This window comes from Dermochelys coriacea, chromosome 13 (genome assembly GCF_009764565.3).
Source record: "Dermochelys coriacea isolate rDerCor1 chromosome 13, rDerCor1.pri.v4, whole genome shotgun sequence".
NCBI lineage: Eukaryota > Metazoa > Chordata > Testudines > Dermochelyidae > Dermochelys > Dermochelys coriacea.
The window spans coordinates 32,889,040-32,907,345 of NC_050080.1; the positions used below are offsets into that span (position 1 = coordinate 32,889,040).

At 48.0% G+C, this 18,306-nt stretch overlaps 1 protein-coding gene across 5 annotated transcripts in view; it reads right to left on the reverse strand.

Moving 5' to 3' along the window:
• Positions 1–18,306, reverse strand: part of CEP250 (centrosomal protein 250) — a 142,239-nt gene that overhangs the window by 51,785 nt on the left and 72,148 nt on the right. For all 5 annotated transcript variants that reach the window (XM_043495558.1, XM_043495556.1, XM_043495559.1 and 2 more), the window contains 3 exons: positions 8,372–8,499; positions 8,007–8,176; positions 3,855–4,034 (listed from right to left, as the gene is read on the reverse strand). In XM_043495558.1, coding sequence (XP_043351493.1) covers positions 3,855–4,034; positions 8,007–8,176; positions 8,372–8,499 — 478 coding nt within the window. The remainder of the gene's footprint in view (positions 1–3,854; positions 4,035–8,006; positions 8,177–8,371; positions 8,500–18,306) is intronic.

The following is an 18,306-nucleotide window of genomic DNA, read 5'->3' on the forward strand; positions in this document are numbered from 1 at the left end:
ACCTCCCAGCTTTGTATCATCCGCAAACTTTATTAGCACACTCCCACTTTCTGTGCCAAGGTCAGTAATAAAAAGATTAAATAAGATTGGTCCCAAAACTGATCCCTGAGGAACTCCACTGGTAACCTCCCTCCAGCCTGACAGTTCACCTTTCAGTATGACCCGCTGTAGTCTCCCTTTTAACCAATTCCTTATCCACCTTTCAATTTTCATATTGATCCCCACCTTTTCCAATTTAACTAATTCCCCATGTGGCACTGTATCAAAAGCCTTACAAAAATCTAGGTAAATTAGATCCACTGCGTTTCCTTTGTCTAAAAAATCTGTTACTTTCTCAAAGAAGGAGATCAGGTTGGTTTGACACGATCTACCTTTTGTAAAACCATGTTGTATTTTGTCCCATTTACCACTGACCTCAATGTCCTTAACTACTTTCTCCTTCAAAATTTTTTCCAGGACCTTGCATACTACAGATGTCAAACTGACAGGCCTGTAGTTACCCAGATCACATTTTTTCCCTTTCGTAAAAATAGGAAATATGTTAGCAATTCTCCAGTCATATGGTACAACCCTTGAGTTTACAGATTCATTAAAAATTCTTGCTAATGGGCTTGCAATTTCATGTGCCAATTCCTTTAATATTCTTGGATGAAGATTATCTGGGCCCCCTGATTTAGTCCCATTAAACTGTTCGAGTTTCGCTTCTACCTCAGATATGGTAATATCTACCTCCATATCCTCATTCCCATTTGTCATGCTACCATTATCCCTAAGATCCTCATTAGTCTTATTAAAGACTGAGGCAAAGTATTTGTTTAGATATTGGGCCATGCCTAAATTATCCTTAACCTCCACTCCATTCTCAGTGTTTAGTGGTCCCACTTTTTCTTTCTTTGTTTTCTTCTTAATTATATGGCTATAGAACCTTTTACTATTGGTTTTAATTCCCTTTGCAAGGTCCAACTCTACTTGACTTTTAGCCTCTCTCACTTTATCCCTACATGTTCTGACCTCAATAAGGTAGCTTCCTTGCTGATCCCTCCCATCTTCCACTCCCTGTATGCTTTCTGCTTTTACTTAATCACCTCTCTGAGATGATTGCTCATCCAGCTTGGTCTACAACTCCTGCCTATGAATTTTTCCCCCTTTCTTGGGATGCAGGCTTCCAATAGCTTCTGCAGCTTTGACTTAAAGTAATCTCAGGCCTCCTTTGCCTTTAGATCCATAAATTCTTCAGTCCAATCCACTTCCCTAACTAATTTCCTTAATTTCTGAAAGTCAGCCCTTTTGAAATCAAAAACCCTTATTTAATCACAAAGCAAGCTCTCAGTACTTGCTCTTTACCCTCCACTGACAGCATTCCAGCTCCTGATTTACCTTCTGGCTCCATGCCTTAAGAGGGGGCAGATATCCCGACCCTCAAATCTGTTCCTGTTTTCTGACATCTTCCTCTATAAGGAGGATAAGGAAGAAATAGATACCTACCTTTCTGTAACTGTTCTTCAAAATGTGTTGCACATGTCTATGCCACTGTAGGTGATGCCTCATGCACAGATGTCAGAGATTTTTTCCCCCTCAGTGGTACCTGTGGCTTGAGTGCCCTCTGTCACTTTGCGCTACTGTGTGCTGGTATAAGGGTGTGGAGCTGCCCCCAACTCCCCTCAGTTCCTTCATATTGGTCTGACTCTGATACAGAGTGGAAGGAGGCGGGTTGTGGAACTGACATGTGCAACACATCTTGAAGAACAACACTTACAGAAAGGTAGGTAACAGTTTCTTCTTCTTTGACTGATTGCACACGTCAGTTCCACTGTAGGTGACACAAACAGTTATGGAGAGGGTTCAGAGTCTATCTGAATAGTGATTGTAAGACCACACATCTGAAACTGGAATCATCTCTGGACTGACGGGAAATAGAGTAATGAGAAGGGAAGGTGTAGACTGATGACAAAGTCACTGCTTTATAAATGTTAATAATGGGTACCTAAACCAGGAATGTTGCAGAAGCTGCTTGTGTTCTGTCTAGTAGAATCCACTCTAGATAGTGGGGTTGTGTTAGTCAGTTGATAACATAATGGATGGAGGAAGAGATCCAGGAGGAAATTCTCTGAGAGGAAACTGGACTGCCCTGAATTCTGTCAGCTACTGCCACAAAAAGTTGTGTAGAGGATCTGAACATGCTAGTATGCTCCAGATAGAAAGCTAGAGCCCTTCTCACATCCAATGCCTCTGGTGATGGGGTTTTGGAAAAATGGAAAAATTGGAAAAATGTGGGCAAACAGATAGCTTGGTTAACGTGAAACCTAGAGACTACTTTTGTAAGAAACTTTGGGTGAGGCCAGAGATAAACTTTATCCTTATAAAAAACTGTATGGGGGGTGGGTTCTAGTGTCAGAGCTCTCAACTCACCAATCCTTCTGGCTGAGGTGATCGCTATTAGAAATGCCAACTTCATGGAGACATAGAGGAGAGAGCAAGTTGTGAAAGGGTCCCATCAGAATTTCGAGGACTAAATTGAGATCCCAAGGAGGGAAGGGGTCTTGTACTTGAGGGTATAATCTGGCCAAGCCCTTCAGCTGTACTGAATTGCTTTACCTGTAAGGGGTTAAGTAGCTCAAATCACCTAGAGAAGGACCAATGAGGAAAGAAGATACTTTCAAATCTGGCGGTGAGGAAGGCCGGGGGGAGAGGTTTTGTTTGTGGCTCTCTTTGTTTGTTCCCTCTCCGGAGAGAGAGACCTGGCAGGTACAACATCTCCTGAAAACATACCTGAAATGAACCATCTAAAATTACAAAAATTGTAAGTAAGGCAAGGAAATGTGTTAGGTTATCTTTTGTTGTGGCTTGTGAATTTTCCCTATGCTAAAAAGGTAGCTTAATCCTGTTTTTGTAACTGTGAAGCTGGGTCCAGAGGGGAGTCCTTTGTGTTTTACATCTTTTTATTACCCTGTAAAGGTACCTTCCATCCTGATTTTGCAGGTGTCATTCTTTTACTTTTTTCTTTATAATAAAGTTCTTCTTTTAAGAACCTGATTGATTTTAGTGTCCTAAAGATAAAGGATTTTGTCTGTGCTCACATTGCTAACAAATTGGCTGGTATATTATTCTCAAGCCCACTCAGGAAAGGGGGTGAAGGGTCTTAGGGAAGAATATTTTCATAGAATATCAGGGCTGGAAGAGACCTCAGGAGGTCATCCCCTCAAAGCAGGACCAATCCCCAACTTTTACCCCAGATCCCTAAATGGCCCCCTCTAGGATTGAACTCACAACCCAAGGTTTAGCTGGCCAATGCTTAAACCACTGAGCTATCCCTTCCCCTGACCATTTTGGGGGGATAGGGACTCCAAGTGACCCTTCCCTGAATTTTTGTATAAATCACTTGTTGGTGGCAGCAATACCATCCAAGGACAAGGAAAGGAATTCGTGCCTTGGGGAAGTTTTAACCTAGACTGGCAAAATATAAGCTTAGGGGAATCTTTCATGCGGGTCCCCACATCTGTACCCCAGAGTTCAGAGTGGGGAGGGAACCCTGACAGCCTCCATGACAAACATGGAGCCTTAATCATAAGCAGCTCAGGAAAGATTTCCCCCACTCCCTACTCTGCGCTGCACAATTGCCCAGCTGTGGAAATTTCGTCTTCCTTTGCAGTACCAACTATGCATCAAACTTTCATGGGCAATTGCCTGATCTGGTTTGGTAAATCCTGATTTCCTATGCAAAAGAGAAGATATTTTATCACCTTCAGGAGGCCTCTTACTTCTGCCTAGACACCTGTGTTATGGGAAACTTCACCAGTCAGGAGACAAAAGATGTCTGCTGTTTAAATGAACAAGTTTCCCTCCCAAACCTTTACCTCTTGCCTGGCATTTTCAGCCCTAGCTCGCTCCTCTTCTTTCTGAGATTGCATAGTAGCAGCCTCCTGCCTCAGCTCCAACAGCTTCTTCTCATAAGCACCTTCTGCCTCTGCTTTCTCTTGGGCTGAGAGCTCCGACACCTCTTTCAGCTCTGCGCAGTGCCAGTCCTGCTCACTCTTCTAACAATCAGAAAAAGAGCCATTAGGTGCTTCAGACTTAGGCCACCTCCTCGTATCACAGCTTGCTGATGTGGCACCAGCCAAAGGACCAGGTCAGAGTTCCCTCCACCAACATGAAGCATCAGCAGCATACACATTACTGGCAGTGCTGTGGGTAGGGATAGAAGCAGTTATTTTTCAAGGGTACTCCTAGTGACCTTGGAGAGGAAATAGCATGCTACCTCCCCTCCACCTGCTGAGCCTCCCTCCTGTAAGGATTCTCTCCCTCTGTTCCTGTAGCATTTTCCACATCATCATCCCCAGCATTTGCTTCTACCCTTATTTCCTATTATCCCAGAGCTTAATTCAACATTTTTATTAATGCACAATAAGTGTAAACTGCATACAGAATGAGGAGACACCCCCCCCCCATGACTCAGGCTGGGCCAGACAGTCTGGAGCTACTCCATGGCCTCCCTCAGCCAAAGTCCAGCAGGAAAGGAGCACAGCTTCCTGTAGCTCTTCTCAGGCTTCTCCTGACATTTGCATTATTACACCCACTGGGCAACTCGCTGCAATGTGTCAGAGCCTCAGGTGGCTGTTTCATATCAATCTGTGAGCCTGGGCAGAATTTCAACCCCTGGCTGTCAGGCCTTGCATGGGGTTCACCTACCCCTTCTGAACATAGTTGATTGCAGAGCCAGTCCCAGAGCCATCCTGAACTTTGGGTTGGATGTGGTGCCCCATGGCAGGTCACATAATAACAGCAGCTGGGAAGAGCCTGAGAAAGGAGCCTTTGCACACCTGCAGCAGCCACTTTCAACCACTGCTGCCTGGCCCCAAGCAAGGAGTTAAGGAGGAAGGGTACTCATGCCTATCACCAGCCAGCCACTGTTACCGGCTATGTGCTCCCTATGGTGCCTCGACCACAGGAGTGACTTGATCAGGCATCCCCAACTAGCCACTGTATGCAGCATGTTACCAGTAGCAAACCATAAAGCAACAGTAGCCACAAACAGCATGTATGAAATCCATCTTCACATACACCAATTGCTGACTAATTTCAGGTAACTGAGCCACTGGGAACAGTCACCATTAGTTTGTGGGTGCAGGGGCTGTGTAAAGAGTTTTATGTGTCCAGTTCATCCTGTCCTACTGTGCATGAGTGTCTACGCTGAGCAATTTCTCCTTCCAATGCCCAGTCCTGATCCTACACAGCATTGCTCCTCAAGCACTGGATAAATAAACTGCAATACAAAAAATAAACAAACTGTATTTGACACATGACAAGTCACATTAGGACAGGGTTAAGGTGAGACAATAAATGCTCTCCAAGGTACTGAGGTACAGCTTTACTTACATCTCTCCCGTGTGTGACTGGGTTGGTTATTTCTAGGGCCCTACCAAATTCACGGCCATGAAAAATGCGTCACGGACCACGAAATCTGATCTCCACTGTAAAATCTGGTCTTTTCTGTACTATTACCCTATGCTATACAGATTTCACAGGGGAGACTGGCTGTGTTTCTCAAACTGAGGGTCCCGATCCAAAAGGAGGTTGCAGGATGGGGGGGTTACAAGGTTATTGTAAAAAGAAAAGGAGTACTTGTGGCACCTTAGAGACTAACAAATTTATTAGTGCATAAGCTTTCGTGAGCTACAGCTCACTTCATCGGATGTATTTGGTGGAAAAACGCATCCGATGAAGTAAGCTGTAGCTCACGAAAGCTTATGCACTAATACATTTGTTAGTCTCTAAGGTGCCACAAGTACTCCTTTTCTTTTTGCGAATACAGACTAACACGGCTGCTACTCTGAAACTTGTCATTATGCAAGGTTATTGTAGTGATCGTGGTATTGCCACCCTTACTTCTGCGCTGCTTTCAGAGCTGCGTGTCTGGAAAGTAGTGGCTGCTTGCCAGGCTCCCAGCTCTGAAAGCAGCACTGCAGCAGCCTCACAGAAGTAAGGGTGGTAATGGGTGGTCGGAGAGTGACAGCTGCTGGCTGAGGGCCCAGCTCTGAAGGCAGCAGCAGAGAAGTAAGGGTGACAATACCATACCATCTTTACTTCTATGCTGCTGCTGGCGGTGGTGCTGCCTTCAGAGCTGGGCTCCCAGCCAGCAGATGCCACTTTCTGGCCACCCAACTTTGAAGGCAATACTGCTGCCAGCAGCAGCGCAGAAGTAAGGGTGGCAATACTACGACTCCCCTACAATAATCTTGCAATGCCCCCCACTACCCCTTTTGGGTCAGGACCCCTACAGTTAGAACACCATGAAATTTCAGATTTAAATATCTGAAATCATGAAATTTATGATTTTTAAAATCCAATGACCATGAAATTGACCGAAATGGACTGTGAATTTGGTAGGGACCTAGTTATTTCCTTTCTCTGAGCATGTCTGTACTGCAGAGTTAATTCGGGAGATCAGTACCTGGGTTGGCCTAATTCAGGTGTGAGCTGTCACACTGCAGAGCCATATGAGAGTTGCTGTGTCCACAGTGATGCTGCACTCACCCATGTGAGATGCTAAGATTTCTGGCAGCACATCCTATGGTTCTCTGTGCTGCACCACACTAAACTGCTCTAATTCTTTCCCAGTGAATTGTGGGAGAACCTGACAATCCCGGGCACACTGGGGGAATTGTGGGAAGACATTAGATAACTATCTGCACTTGAGAAGTTTAGCCTGTGTCCTCACTGCAAAGTGGGTCTGTTACCAACCTGAGTCAAAGTGACACCCGGGCTTAAGCCTACAACCCAGGATGGGTCACCTAGACAAGGCGGTAAGCACTATCAAGCTTGGGTGAGAAGTCTGAGTTTTCAGCTAGGAGGTGGGTTAGGGACAACATGTGAATAAGAGCGTGGGTTAACACAGCAGTTCAGCACTTTGTCGGAACTTCATGCCTTTGTTTCCTGTTGCCCTCAATCTAATCTCTTCAGGTCCCATTGAAGTTCAGCTTTGACACCATTGTGTTTCTTCCGCCTCCACTGTGGTATTGTCAGCAAATTGTTCACAATTATATTCCCCTTGAACACCCAACAAAGAATGAGACTTGATAACAAACTTCACCTCCAGGGCAATAGCCCAAACAAGCAAAGGCATGAGAGGGAGCTCTACTTGAAGAGCAATACATACTGAGAGACTGTCTTATTTCACTTGATTGACTCTATGATGCAAACAGCCCCAGGATCCACATGGACCGGCACAGGTCTGCAAATCAAACTTTAGGAACACCATCATCATACACAGCTGTACACGCAGCCATGCAGTGCACTATTGGTGGATTGACAGACCCATATTAAACAGCAACTTTAATTTACAGTTAAAATGATTCATAACATTTATTCCACAAACATCACCCTCTTCTGCTTGAGGAGCATCTGCAAACAGGTTAAAGTTTTCCCAGATTTGTTTATTATTTCATGAACTTTGTGTGCATACACATCATAGTCTATGGATTGCTTAAAAATGGTCCAATGCAAATATCTGCTGTAGAGGATATACTTCTATGTTTCCTCTATAGAATGGATTATGTAACAAAGGATTTTCAAAACTGTCTGAGGGATCTGGATGCTCAATTCCTATTATAAATTAACAGGCACTGACACTCTCATTCTTACTGTACTTAGTAGCCTTCTATTTTTTATCACCACCACAGTCATGATCAAAAAGTAATTATATGAACATAGCCACGTATTGGCAGAAAGTCTGTACATGAAACACATGCACCTCAAAGGGACAAAACAAAGCTTTAGAGCTTTGGAATGTCCTAGCTGTCTTGCAGTGAAGTGGAATCCAGCATACAAGGTATTGTTAGTAAATCATACAAGGCTGCAGTAGCAAACATTGTACATGGAGGATCAGTACAGTGTCTGAGGAGAGCAATAAACATTCATGAAAACATTAAAATGGGTCCAAGGGCTGGCCTGGTCTTAACCATTAAAACCCACTGGCTTTGCCCTTTGATGATGGCCATCCTACCACCTACCAGCTCTTGCAGGAGCTTGTTCATTTCCTCCTCGTACGCAGCTTGCCGAAGGCTAAGGGTATCTTGATATTGCTGCTCTGTCCGTGAGAGCTGCTGTGCCATATCTTCCCGCTCCTGCTCCATTGTGGACCTCTCTGTCTCCAGCTCACAACGAAGGCACTTCACTTCTCCTGCAGAAGAGGAGACATGGCAAGGGTTTGAACCCCTCTCACTTCCTTGAGCTATTAAGGGCTCAGCTGCACCATGCCAGAGCCTTTTCTGTCCCAGACAGGGAGAGGGCCATGTCCATCTCTCACTCCCCAGTGGACCTTTGCCCCATCCACGGAAGGGACATCTCTGGTGGGCTGTGCTTCTCAACCTCTTACCTTGTATCACCTCTTTGGCCTGGGTGACTGTTTGAACATTGATTTCCAGCTGACCCCTAGTGACCTCCAGCTGAGACACCTGCTGCTGAGCCTCGAACAGGCTGGATTCTAAGATTTCCTTTGCTGATCTACAGGATATAAATACAGAGCAATAATGAGTCTCTTGTACTTGCAGTGTAGCTGTAGTCATGTCAGTCTCCAGATATTAGAGAGACACGGTGGATGCGATAATATCTTTTATTGGACCAACTTCCGTTGGTGAGAGAGACAAGCTTTTGAACTTACACTGACCTATTCTTCAGGTCTTGGATTCTGTACACAGAGTGTCACAGCTATATATGTGGTGGAACGCATTGTTTATCATAAGTAGTTAATACATATTTCAAGGGACCATTCTAGGTAAAGTTAAGAAACGTGCCACTTCCATGCAGTCCATTTCCATGCTGATGACACCACTCCCAGAACTCAGTCACCTCCAGGCACAGTGGAGATGATCAAGTGCCCCTTGTTTATATACTCATTGCCGAAGCATTTTGGAGGACTGGTGGGAATGCTATCCAAGCCAGTCTAATGGCTCTTGCTTCAAAAAAAGTTTGTGTGGTGCTTGAGATCATCCTGGGACCACAAGCCTAGCATTTACAGGTAGTGTAAGTGGGCTCCCCACCTTGTCCCTGACAAATCTGTGATCAGTGTCATCATCATGGAAGGGACTGACCCCCTTTTTCAGCAAGTCTAACCACCTCTGAAGTTCATGCTGGATATATGGTGGGACCGAGACTTATTTGGTCATTAGGTGTTTGGACAGGGAGCAGACTGTCGTCAGCCAGCAATTTAGATGCTGCAGGCAATGTCTGGCAAGGGACATCACACATACAGACCTATGACCAAGGAAGCCCAAACATGTACACTCTGTGGTCAGACACCCTCAACTGCAGGGACTGGAACCTGTCCTCTGGCAGGAAAGCTTTTACTGAACCTGAGTCAAGCAGAGCTCCCATGAAATCTATCAATTGGCTGAACATAAAAGGCTGAAATGGCAGCCAGGTGAACCCTTATTGATGACATGGACAGGCCCTGCTGTTTGAAATGGAGGAGGTAGTCCAATATAAGCGGTATAGTGGTGAGCATCGGGGAAAAATGATGCTGTACCATCCGGATTGAAAATCTCTTCCACTTGGCAAGTTAGGTATCCCTAGTGGAGGGTTTTCTACTGTCAAGGAGGACTTGTTTAACCTGGTCTGAGCCAGTAAGCTCTATTGGGTTCAGCCATGGAGCTTCCACGCTATGAGGTGCAACAGCTTGAAGTTTGAGTGCTGGAGGTGACCGTGATCCTGAGTCCAGGAAGAGCAGCAAGGTGACTGGGACTTCCACAGACAACTTGAGGAGGGATGTGTACCAGTGTTGGCGGGGCCAGGCTGGAGCTATCAATATCACCGAAGCTTCTTCCCTCCATATCTTGAGGAGCACCTTGTGAATGAGAGGGATGGGCAGGAATGCGTATAGGAAATGATCGCCCCATGGTAATAGGAACGCATCCACTGTGGAGCCCGGACTGTGGTTCCAGAAGGAGCAGAACTGTGACACTGTTGAGTCATGTGGCAAAGAGGTCTACCTGGGGGAAGCCCCACCATTGGAAGGTGGAGTTCGCGACATCCAGGCATAGAGATCACTTTTGGCCTTGGAACGACCTCCTGAGGTAGTCTGCCAACAAGCTTGCAGGTGTATCGAATGCTCTACTCAGAAGTCCCATCGCATGAGGGCTTCCTGGCACACGGGAGAGGAGCATGCACCCCCCATTTGTTGATATAAAACATCATGTGGCATTGTCTGTCATAACTGAAATACATCTCCCTGTTAGGTGGGCTCAGAAAGTCTGGCATGGTATGTGCACTGCTCTCAGCTCTCTGACATTGATGTTGGGAGCCAGCTCTGCCTGTGACCAGAGGCCTTGAGTCCTGAGGTCTCCCAGGTGTGCACCCCAGCCCAAGTCTGATGTGTCCGTCACCAATGAGAGAGTTGGCGGGGGCTGGCGAAGGGGACCCCCACACACACCACCTGTGTGTTGAGACACCACAGAAGGGAGTCGAGGATACAGGGAGGCAGCATCATGACCCTATTGAAACTGTCCTGAACCAGCTGATACACCAAGGCTAGCCAGGATTGGAGCAGCTGAAGTCTGAGCCTGGCGTGTTGCACCACATAGGTACACGCAGCCATGTGTCCCAGGAGTCTTAAGCAATTTCATGCTGTGGTGGTGGGAAACTGCCTGAGACTCCGAATGATGTCGCCCTTGGCCCGGAACCTTGATTCTGGAAGATATGCCCTGGCCTGGGTCGAGTCCAGAACCACCCCTATAAACTCTATCTGCTGAACAGGGGACAGAATGGACTTCTCCATGTTCAGGAGAAGGCCCAGTGCATCAAACGTTGCCATGATGAATTCGATTTGCCCCTCTACTAGAGCCCTAGAGCGGCCCTTGATCAGCCAGTTGTGTAGGTACGGGACTACCTGTACCTGGCGCATGCGCAAGAATGCAGCCACAACTGCCGTGCACTTGGTGAATATTCGGGGCGCTGCTGACAGACCAAACGGGAGGACTGTGAACTGGTAGTGGCTGTTGCTCACCACAAACCTGAGGTATTTTCTATGGGACAGAGTTATTGCTATGTGAAAGTACACGTCCTTCAAGTCGAGGGTGGCATACCAGTCCCCTGGATCCAAGGAAGGGATGATGGAGGCCAACAAGACCATGCGGAACTTGAGTTTCTTCATTAATTTGTTGAGTTTGCACAGGTCTAGAATAGGTCTTAGCCCCCCTCTTTAGCTTTCAGTATTAGGAAATACCGGTATAAAAGCCTCTGCCCCTGTAGCCCTGAGGAACCTCTTCCACTGCTCCTAGCGAGAGGAGCAATTGCACCTCCTGGATAAGGAGTTGCTCATGAGAGGAGTCCCTGAAGAGGGACAGGGAGGTGGGGTGGGAGGGCTGAGAACTGGAATGAATATCCCCTTTCTACCATGCAGAGCACCCAAGGGTCCAATGTAATGCGGGCCCACGCAAGGTAGAAAGGGGATAGATGGGACAAAAAGGTAAGGCGGGGAGGATCCAGTCTTTGAGCTGGTGCGTCGCCCCTGAGTGCACCTTCAAAACTCCTGCCTCTGGCCTGAGAAAGGTTTAGACTGGCCAGAGCCCTGGCCAGAGGAAGGATGAGGTCTCTTTCTCCAGTTCCTGTTCCTCCTACGCAACCCTGCCTCTCTGCCCTCAGGCTGATAATTCCTCAGAAGTCGGGGAGGCCTGAAGCGTCTCCTTTGAGTCTCAGGTGTGTGAAGGCCCAAGGACTTCAGGGTGGCCCGAGAGTCCTTGAGGCTGTGCAAACGTGAGTCAGTCTTCTCTGAAAACAGCGATTGACCCTCAAAGGGGAGATCCTGAATTGTCTGCAGCACCTGAATGGTAGGCCCAAGACCTGCAGCCAGCAACTCCTTCTCATGGCCACCCCAATAGCCATCGTGCAGGAGGTCGAGTCCGCTACATCCAAGGCTGCCTGCAGGGATGCGCGGGAGATCAATTTGCCCTCCTCTACTAGTGCAGAGAACTCCGCACAAGAGTCAGAAGTTCAGTGAACTTTTGCATAGTCCCACAGGTGTTATAATTCTATCTGCTAACCACTGCCTGATGGTTAGTGATATGGAGCTCCGACCCCCCAGTCGAGTATATTTTTCTCCCCAAAAGGTCCAACTTCTTGTCCTCACGGTTCTTGGGAGAGGGCCCCTGGTAGCCTTATCATTCACACTGGTTAGCAGCATCCACTACCAGGGAGTCTGGCTGGGGATGAGTGTACAAATGTTCATACCCATGCGAGGGAACAAAGTACCTCCGCTCATATCTCTTGGCGGTAAGCGGCAGTGAGGACAGGGTCTGCCACAGTGTCTTGGTGGCATTGTCAATCATTTTGATCAGTGACAGCGCGATACAGGATGGCTCGGAAGGGGAGAGAATATTGGCCATTGGGTTGGCTTCCTCCACCACCTCCACCCATCTCAGCAGCTGCTGAAGGACCCTAGTGTCCTCTAAGGCCAGAGCAGTCTAGGTACCTGCCACCGCCTCATCTGAAGGCAGTCGGTACTGGGGTCTGATCACTGCCCTTGGCCACCCGGGGGTCCCTCGGGGCAAGGAACGATGGCACTGCGGTCAGTGCCACAGTCGGTGCCATGGCCAGTGGCACCATGGATGCCGGGATCGGCGCCAGGGTCAGTACCGAACTGGGTGCCATAGCCGCCCCGGGATGGAGGAAGATGCCGGAATGGGGGCTGACGCCAGGATTGGAGTCATGGTCGATGCCAGGATCGGAGCCAGGAAAGGTGCTGAGGACAGTGCGGCACCCTGGCTTTGATGATAAGCCCAGGGAGTTCAGAAGGGCCACTGGGGGGCCTGCCACTGGCCCGGCCAGGGCGCTGGGTAGGAATGATGATCGTGGCGGGAGCAGGATCTTCTGCTCCTGCTAGAGCAAAAGGACTCTGCCTCCGAGATCTTTGATTGTGATGACCAGGGAGGAGCAGAGCCTCTTGGTGCCGGGGATCAGTGCCAGCTTAGGGACCGGAGTGGCTCCCCCGCAGAAACTCCTGGTGCCGGTGGTTGATGTAACAGGGATGGCCTCATGGCAGACATCATCACTGGCTTGCCCACAGACTGTACCGGGCCTGGGATTGGTGCCAGTGACCTGTCCCTCCTAGGTCGGGAGGGTGGCACAGTGAATGCCAGTAGGTCTGCTGCCGCCTCGAACACCTCCAGCATGGAGGGGAGTTGTATGTCCTTGCAAGCAGCGGCCCAATGGCGCAGGTCTGGACTTGACTGTACCCCTCCTGGAGTAGTAGTCGATGGGATCCTGGCCAATTGAGCACCCGATGGGGGTTTTCTTGTTATCTGGTCCTTAGACCCAGCTGGGGAGCACCCTCTGTCAGCCATCTTCTTCTTACAGGACACCAGGGAGTGAGAGCGGTGCCTCACAAATGGCTGCCTGTGGGTGGTGCCATGGCAGTGCCGAGGGTCTCTAACTGAATCCTTCCTCAGCACCGGTTCGTGCATCAATGGTACCGGCGCACTGTGCACCAAGGATGTGGCGCTCGAAGCCGGGTCAGGCATGGCGTGCTCAGACTGGGGCCAAAGAGCCGCCTCCATAAGTAGGACTCGGAGGTGCTGAAAACCCTTGAAGATCTTACAGAGGTCTCTGAGATGATCCTCGCCCAGACTCTTAAGGCACAACGAGTGCGGGTCACTCCTTGGCATAAACCTGCTGTAGTCCAAGCATGGTTTAAAGCCCGGGGACTGACATACCCCAGTGCTGAGGAAAAACGTCAGGGGGAAGACCCCCCCCAAAGGAAACCTATTAGAAAACTACACTAACTATAGCTACTATGCTAACTATGTTCATGAGAACAGAGATACTGAGAAGCACAGGCTTGCCGAGGCAAGAGCAGTAGGGAGTTCCAGCTAGCCGTCACATGTGGTAAGTAGGAACTGAGTGGGTGTCGGGTTGGCAGGGCCCTATATTGGGCACCATGAAGGTGCCCAGGCTGACCCTACGGTTACTGCTAAGGGAAAAATCTTCTGGCTGTCGTGCACGCAGTGTGCACACACCTGATCAGAATTGACATAAACAAGCACTCAAAGAACATGCTTTACATATAAATACTACAACTGCAATGTGTTAAGTATAGTGAGTTTGTCAGGCCTGATAGGGAGTTGCTGACAGCGTAGTGAACCACTTATGGGCCTTTATGGGTGTCATATGTAGGTTTCTAGGCTGGTACGCCATCTGTCTGTGGTATGATGGGATGAATAGTCTTCACTGGTGCAGTGGTTAAGGGTGATACACCTTTCAAAAGTGTGGGGGAGTGTGGATTCCTGGAGCATAATATTTCTTTGGGATCTTTCATGGAATGTAGGGTTCCACCAGTCTGTTCACTGGAGAGTTGAAGCCCTCAAAGGGCAGGGCCTCAATTGTGGCTAGTACCTCACTAGGGATACCCAAAGTGTGGAGCCACTGGCCACAGCCTCACAAGTGTCCCACACAGCCAGCAGAGCTGCCTTGGCCCCAGGCTGGCCTTCTTTTATAACGCCTTTCAGCTCCTCTCCGCTTTCATGAAGAAACTTGTCAGGAAGGGTGTTACCCTGTCCCATGTCAAAGAGTTGTATTTGGCCAACAATGTCTGGCCACTGGCCACCCTCAACTGGAGCAAAGTGATGACTATGTTTTTCTTCCAAACAGATCTAAGCATTGTGCCTCTTGTCCTTAGGAGTGTTTCTTGCTGGATCTTCACTTCTCCTAGACAGCTTAGCCCACTAGGAAGGCAGCCTGGAGTGGGAGTATAAGTACTCAAACCCAAGGGGGATACCTGATATTGTTCTTTGACACATTTTGCAGTTGGTGGAATAATGGCTGGTGTTTGTCATGAGGCTCTTGCTGGGTCTAGGAAGACTTTATTTATAAGGAGGGCAATCCTTGCAGGACTGGAAGCCAACAAGATAGCAAATAATTGTGAGACTTCTCAGAGCCAAAGACGCAGTCTCTAAAGATCATAGAATCATAGAATATCAGGGTTGGAAGGGACCTCAGGAGGTCTAGTTCAACACCCTGCTCAAAGCAGGACCTAATCCCCAACTAAATCATCCCAGCCAGGACTTAGTCAAGCCTGACCGTAAAATCCCCTAAGGAAGGAGATTCCACCACCTCCCTATGTAACCCATTCCAGTGCTTCACCACCCTCCTAGTGAAAAAGTTTTTCCTAATATCCAACCTAAACCTCCCCCACTGCAACTTGAGATCATTGCTCCTTGTTCTGTCAACTGCCACGACTGAGAACAGCGTAGGTCCATCCTCTTTGGAACCCTTCAGGTAGTTGAAGGTTGCTATCACATCTCCCCTCACTCTTCTTTTCTGTAGGCTAAATAATCCCAGTTCCCTCAGCCTCTCCTCATAAATCATGTGCTCCAGCAGCCTAATCATTTTTGTTACCCTCCGCTGGATTCTTTCCAATTTTTCCACATCTTTCTTGTAGTGTGGGGCCCAAAACTGGATACAGTACTCCAGATGAGGCCTCACCAATGTCGAATAGAGGGGAACGATCACATCCCTCGATCTGCTGGCAATGCTCCTACTTATACAGCCGAAAATGCCATTAGCCTTCTTGGCAACAAGGGCACACTGTTGACTCATATCCAGCTTCACATCTACTGTAACCCCTAGGTCCTTTTCTGCAGAACTGCTGCCTAGCCACTCGGTCCCTAGTCTGTAGCGGTGCATGGGATTCTTCCGTCCTAAGTGCAGGACTCTGCACTTGTCCTTGTTGAACCTCATCAGATTTCTCTTGGCCCAATCCTCTAATTTGTCTAGGTCCCTCTGTATCCTATCCCTACTGTCCTGCGTATCTACCACTCCTCCCAGGTTAGTGTCATCTGCAAACTTGCTGAAGGTGCAATCCACACCATCCTCCAGATCATTAATGAAGATATTGAACAAAACCTGCCCCAGGACCGACCCTTGGGACAGTCCGCTTGATACCGGCTGCCAACTAGACATGGAGCCATTGATCACTACTGGTTGAGCCGGATGATCTAGCTAGCTTTCTATCTACCTTATAGTCCATTTATCCAACCCATACTTCTTTAACTTGCTGGAAAGAATACTGTGGGAGACTCTATCAAAAGCTTTGCTAAAGTCAAGGAATAACACGTCCACTGCTTTCCCCTCGTCCACAGAGCCAGTTATCTCATCATAGAAGGCATGGTCTGCACCAGGACCTCCTTAAAGGCCCTGAAATTGGTGCCGGTATTAATGCTGAGGCTATATTTTCACCGAAGGACAATGCGTGATTTGGCCAGCTTGTCTCCCAACATCTTCCTGCATCCCTCTTTCTGAAAGGATACTGGAATTCCTTCTCAAGCTCCTGCCCCAGTGTTTGCGGCAGTACATCTCAGCACCCTCTTTTTTTGTCCAAAGTGTTAACTTTGACATTGGGGCCATCAATGACTTCTGTGCCAGGGTTGGTACTAGTGCCAATGCTGATGCTGGCGCCAGGTCAGCTTTCGGTGCCTCTTTTTCTGTAGAGGTCTTCAGAGTTGCCTGCCTGCTTGGTGGAGTGCTGGAAGATGTGGGTTTGGCCATCAAAGGGGTCTTCAAGCTTGGCTTTTCTGGATCAGACGCCACTCTCACAAATTGCTCCAGAAGATGGAGTTTCAGCCTTAGGTATCCCTTGTCTTGCAAGGTCTTGCAGCGAGAAAGGCAGACAGAGCACTGGCTTGGGACATGAGACTTTCTCAAGCAGAATAGGCATCTGCAGGACCCATCTTTCAGAGAAATTATCTCATTGCAGGGCAGACAAGGCTTAAAGCCTGTGGGTTTTGAGTTTCCCATTCTAAGAGCCTATGCAAGGGGCCCTTGCACGAGGGGGCCTGGACACTGGGATCTGCAAGCAGATTTTGGTTCAACAAGTGCTAGAACAGACTAGGGAACAAAAATAAATCATGAAGGTGGTTTTGAGGAATCTCAGAAGATTTGAAGGACTTTTTTTTTGAGAAATGTAGCTGGAGCTAAAGTCCATGGGTCTGATACCAGCTAAGTTCTGTCTCACTGCCAGGAGCAGTAAGAGAGAATCGTGGGACGGCTGTGGACATCCTGGCCTTTATAACCTCATAAAGGAACATGCGGCAGTACAGGATGCATGCGTGACCTCCAATGGACAGTGCTCTTAAAAAAAATCTGGTTCCATGCACAAGGGTACAGTGCACCTAGTGTGGAGTGCACACGGACGCATACACAAAGAACAGCTCTGAGTATCAAAAGCTGTAAAGAGACCTTGATCAACACAAGAAAACTGCTCTCGACTGGTGACTGCTGTTACACAGAATCCAACAATTCCTGTGCACTGATATGATGGATGTATGAAACTAGACATCTTTGAGGTCAAAAGCCACAAATCAATCTCCTGGACTCAGGGAAGAAATCAGAGAAGTCAAAGTCACCATACGAAATTTGAACTTTCTGATGTACTTGTTTATTTTCTGAAGATTCAATATGGAACAAAGACATCTGCTTTTTGGAAACAAGCCCTGCTAAGAGATCGCTTCTATGGCTCCCAGACTGAGGATGGGACTATATCCCTTAGCACTTTCTCCTGAAAAGGATGCCCGTAAAGGGATCAGAAAGGGAAACTGAGTGCAACTGAATGGCATAACCTGATTCTACTATCTCCAGGATCCATTAGTAACTGTACTCTGCACTTCAAGGAAGAAGGAAAGTCAGTCCCCAAACAGAAACCCAGAAGGAAATTTCTCCAGAATGGGAAGTGAGCCAACATCCCCTAGGAGCCCCGTTTGATTCGTAGCGTGGAGGATTAAGGTGCAGCTCTAGAAACAGCAGCAGCTCTTGGTGTCTGCTCTGAAGTACTTTGACTTCTGCCTATCAAAGGATATGTCTACACTACGAAATTAGGTCAAATTTATAGAAGTCGGTTTTGTAGAAAGCGTTTCTATACAGTCGAGTGTGTGTGCGTCCCCACACAAATGCTCTAAGTGCATGTAGTCGGCGGATTCTGTCCACAGTACCGAGGCAACAGTCGACTTCCGGAGCTTTGCACTGTGGGTAGCTATCCCACAGTTCCCGCAGTCTCCACCACCCATTTGAATTCTGGGTAGAAATCCCAGTGCCTGATGGGGCTAAAACATTGTCGTGGGTGGTTCTGGGTACATATCGTCAGGCCCCCGTTCCCTCCCTCTGTAAAAGCAAGGGCAGACGATCGTTTTGCGCCTTATTTCTTGAGTTACTTGTGCAGACGCCATACCTCAGCAAGCATGGAGCCCGCTCAGCTAACCGTCACCGTATGTCTCCTGGGTGCTGGCGGACATGGTACTGCATTGCTACACAGCAGCAATTTATTGCCTT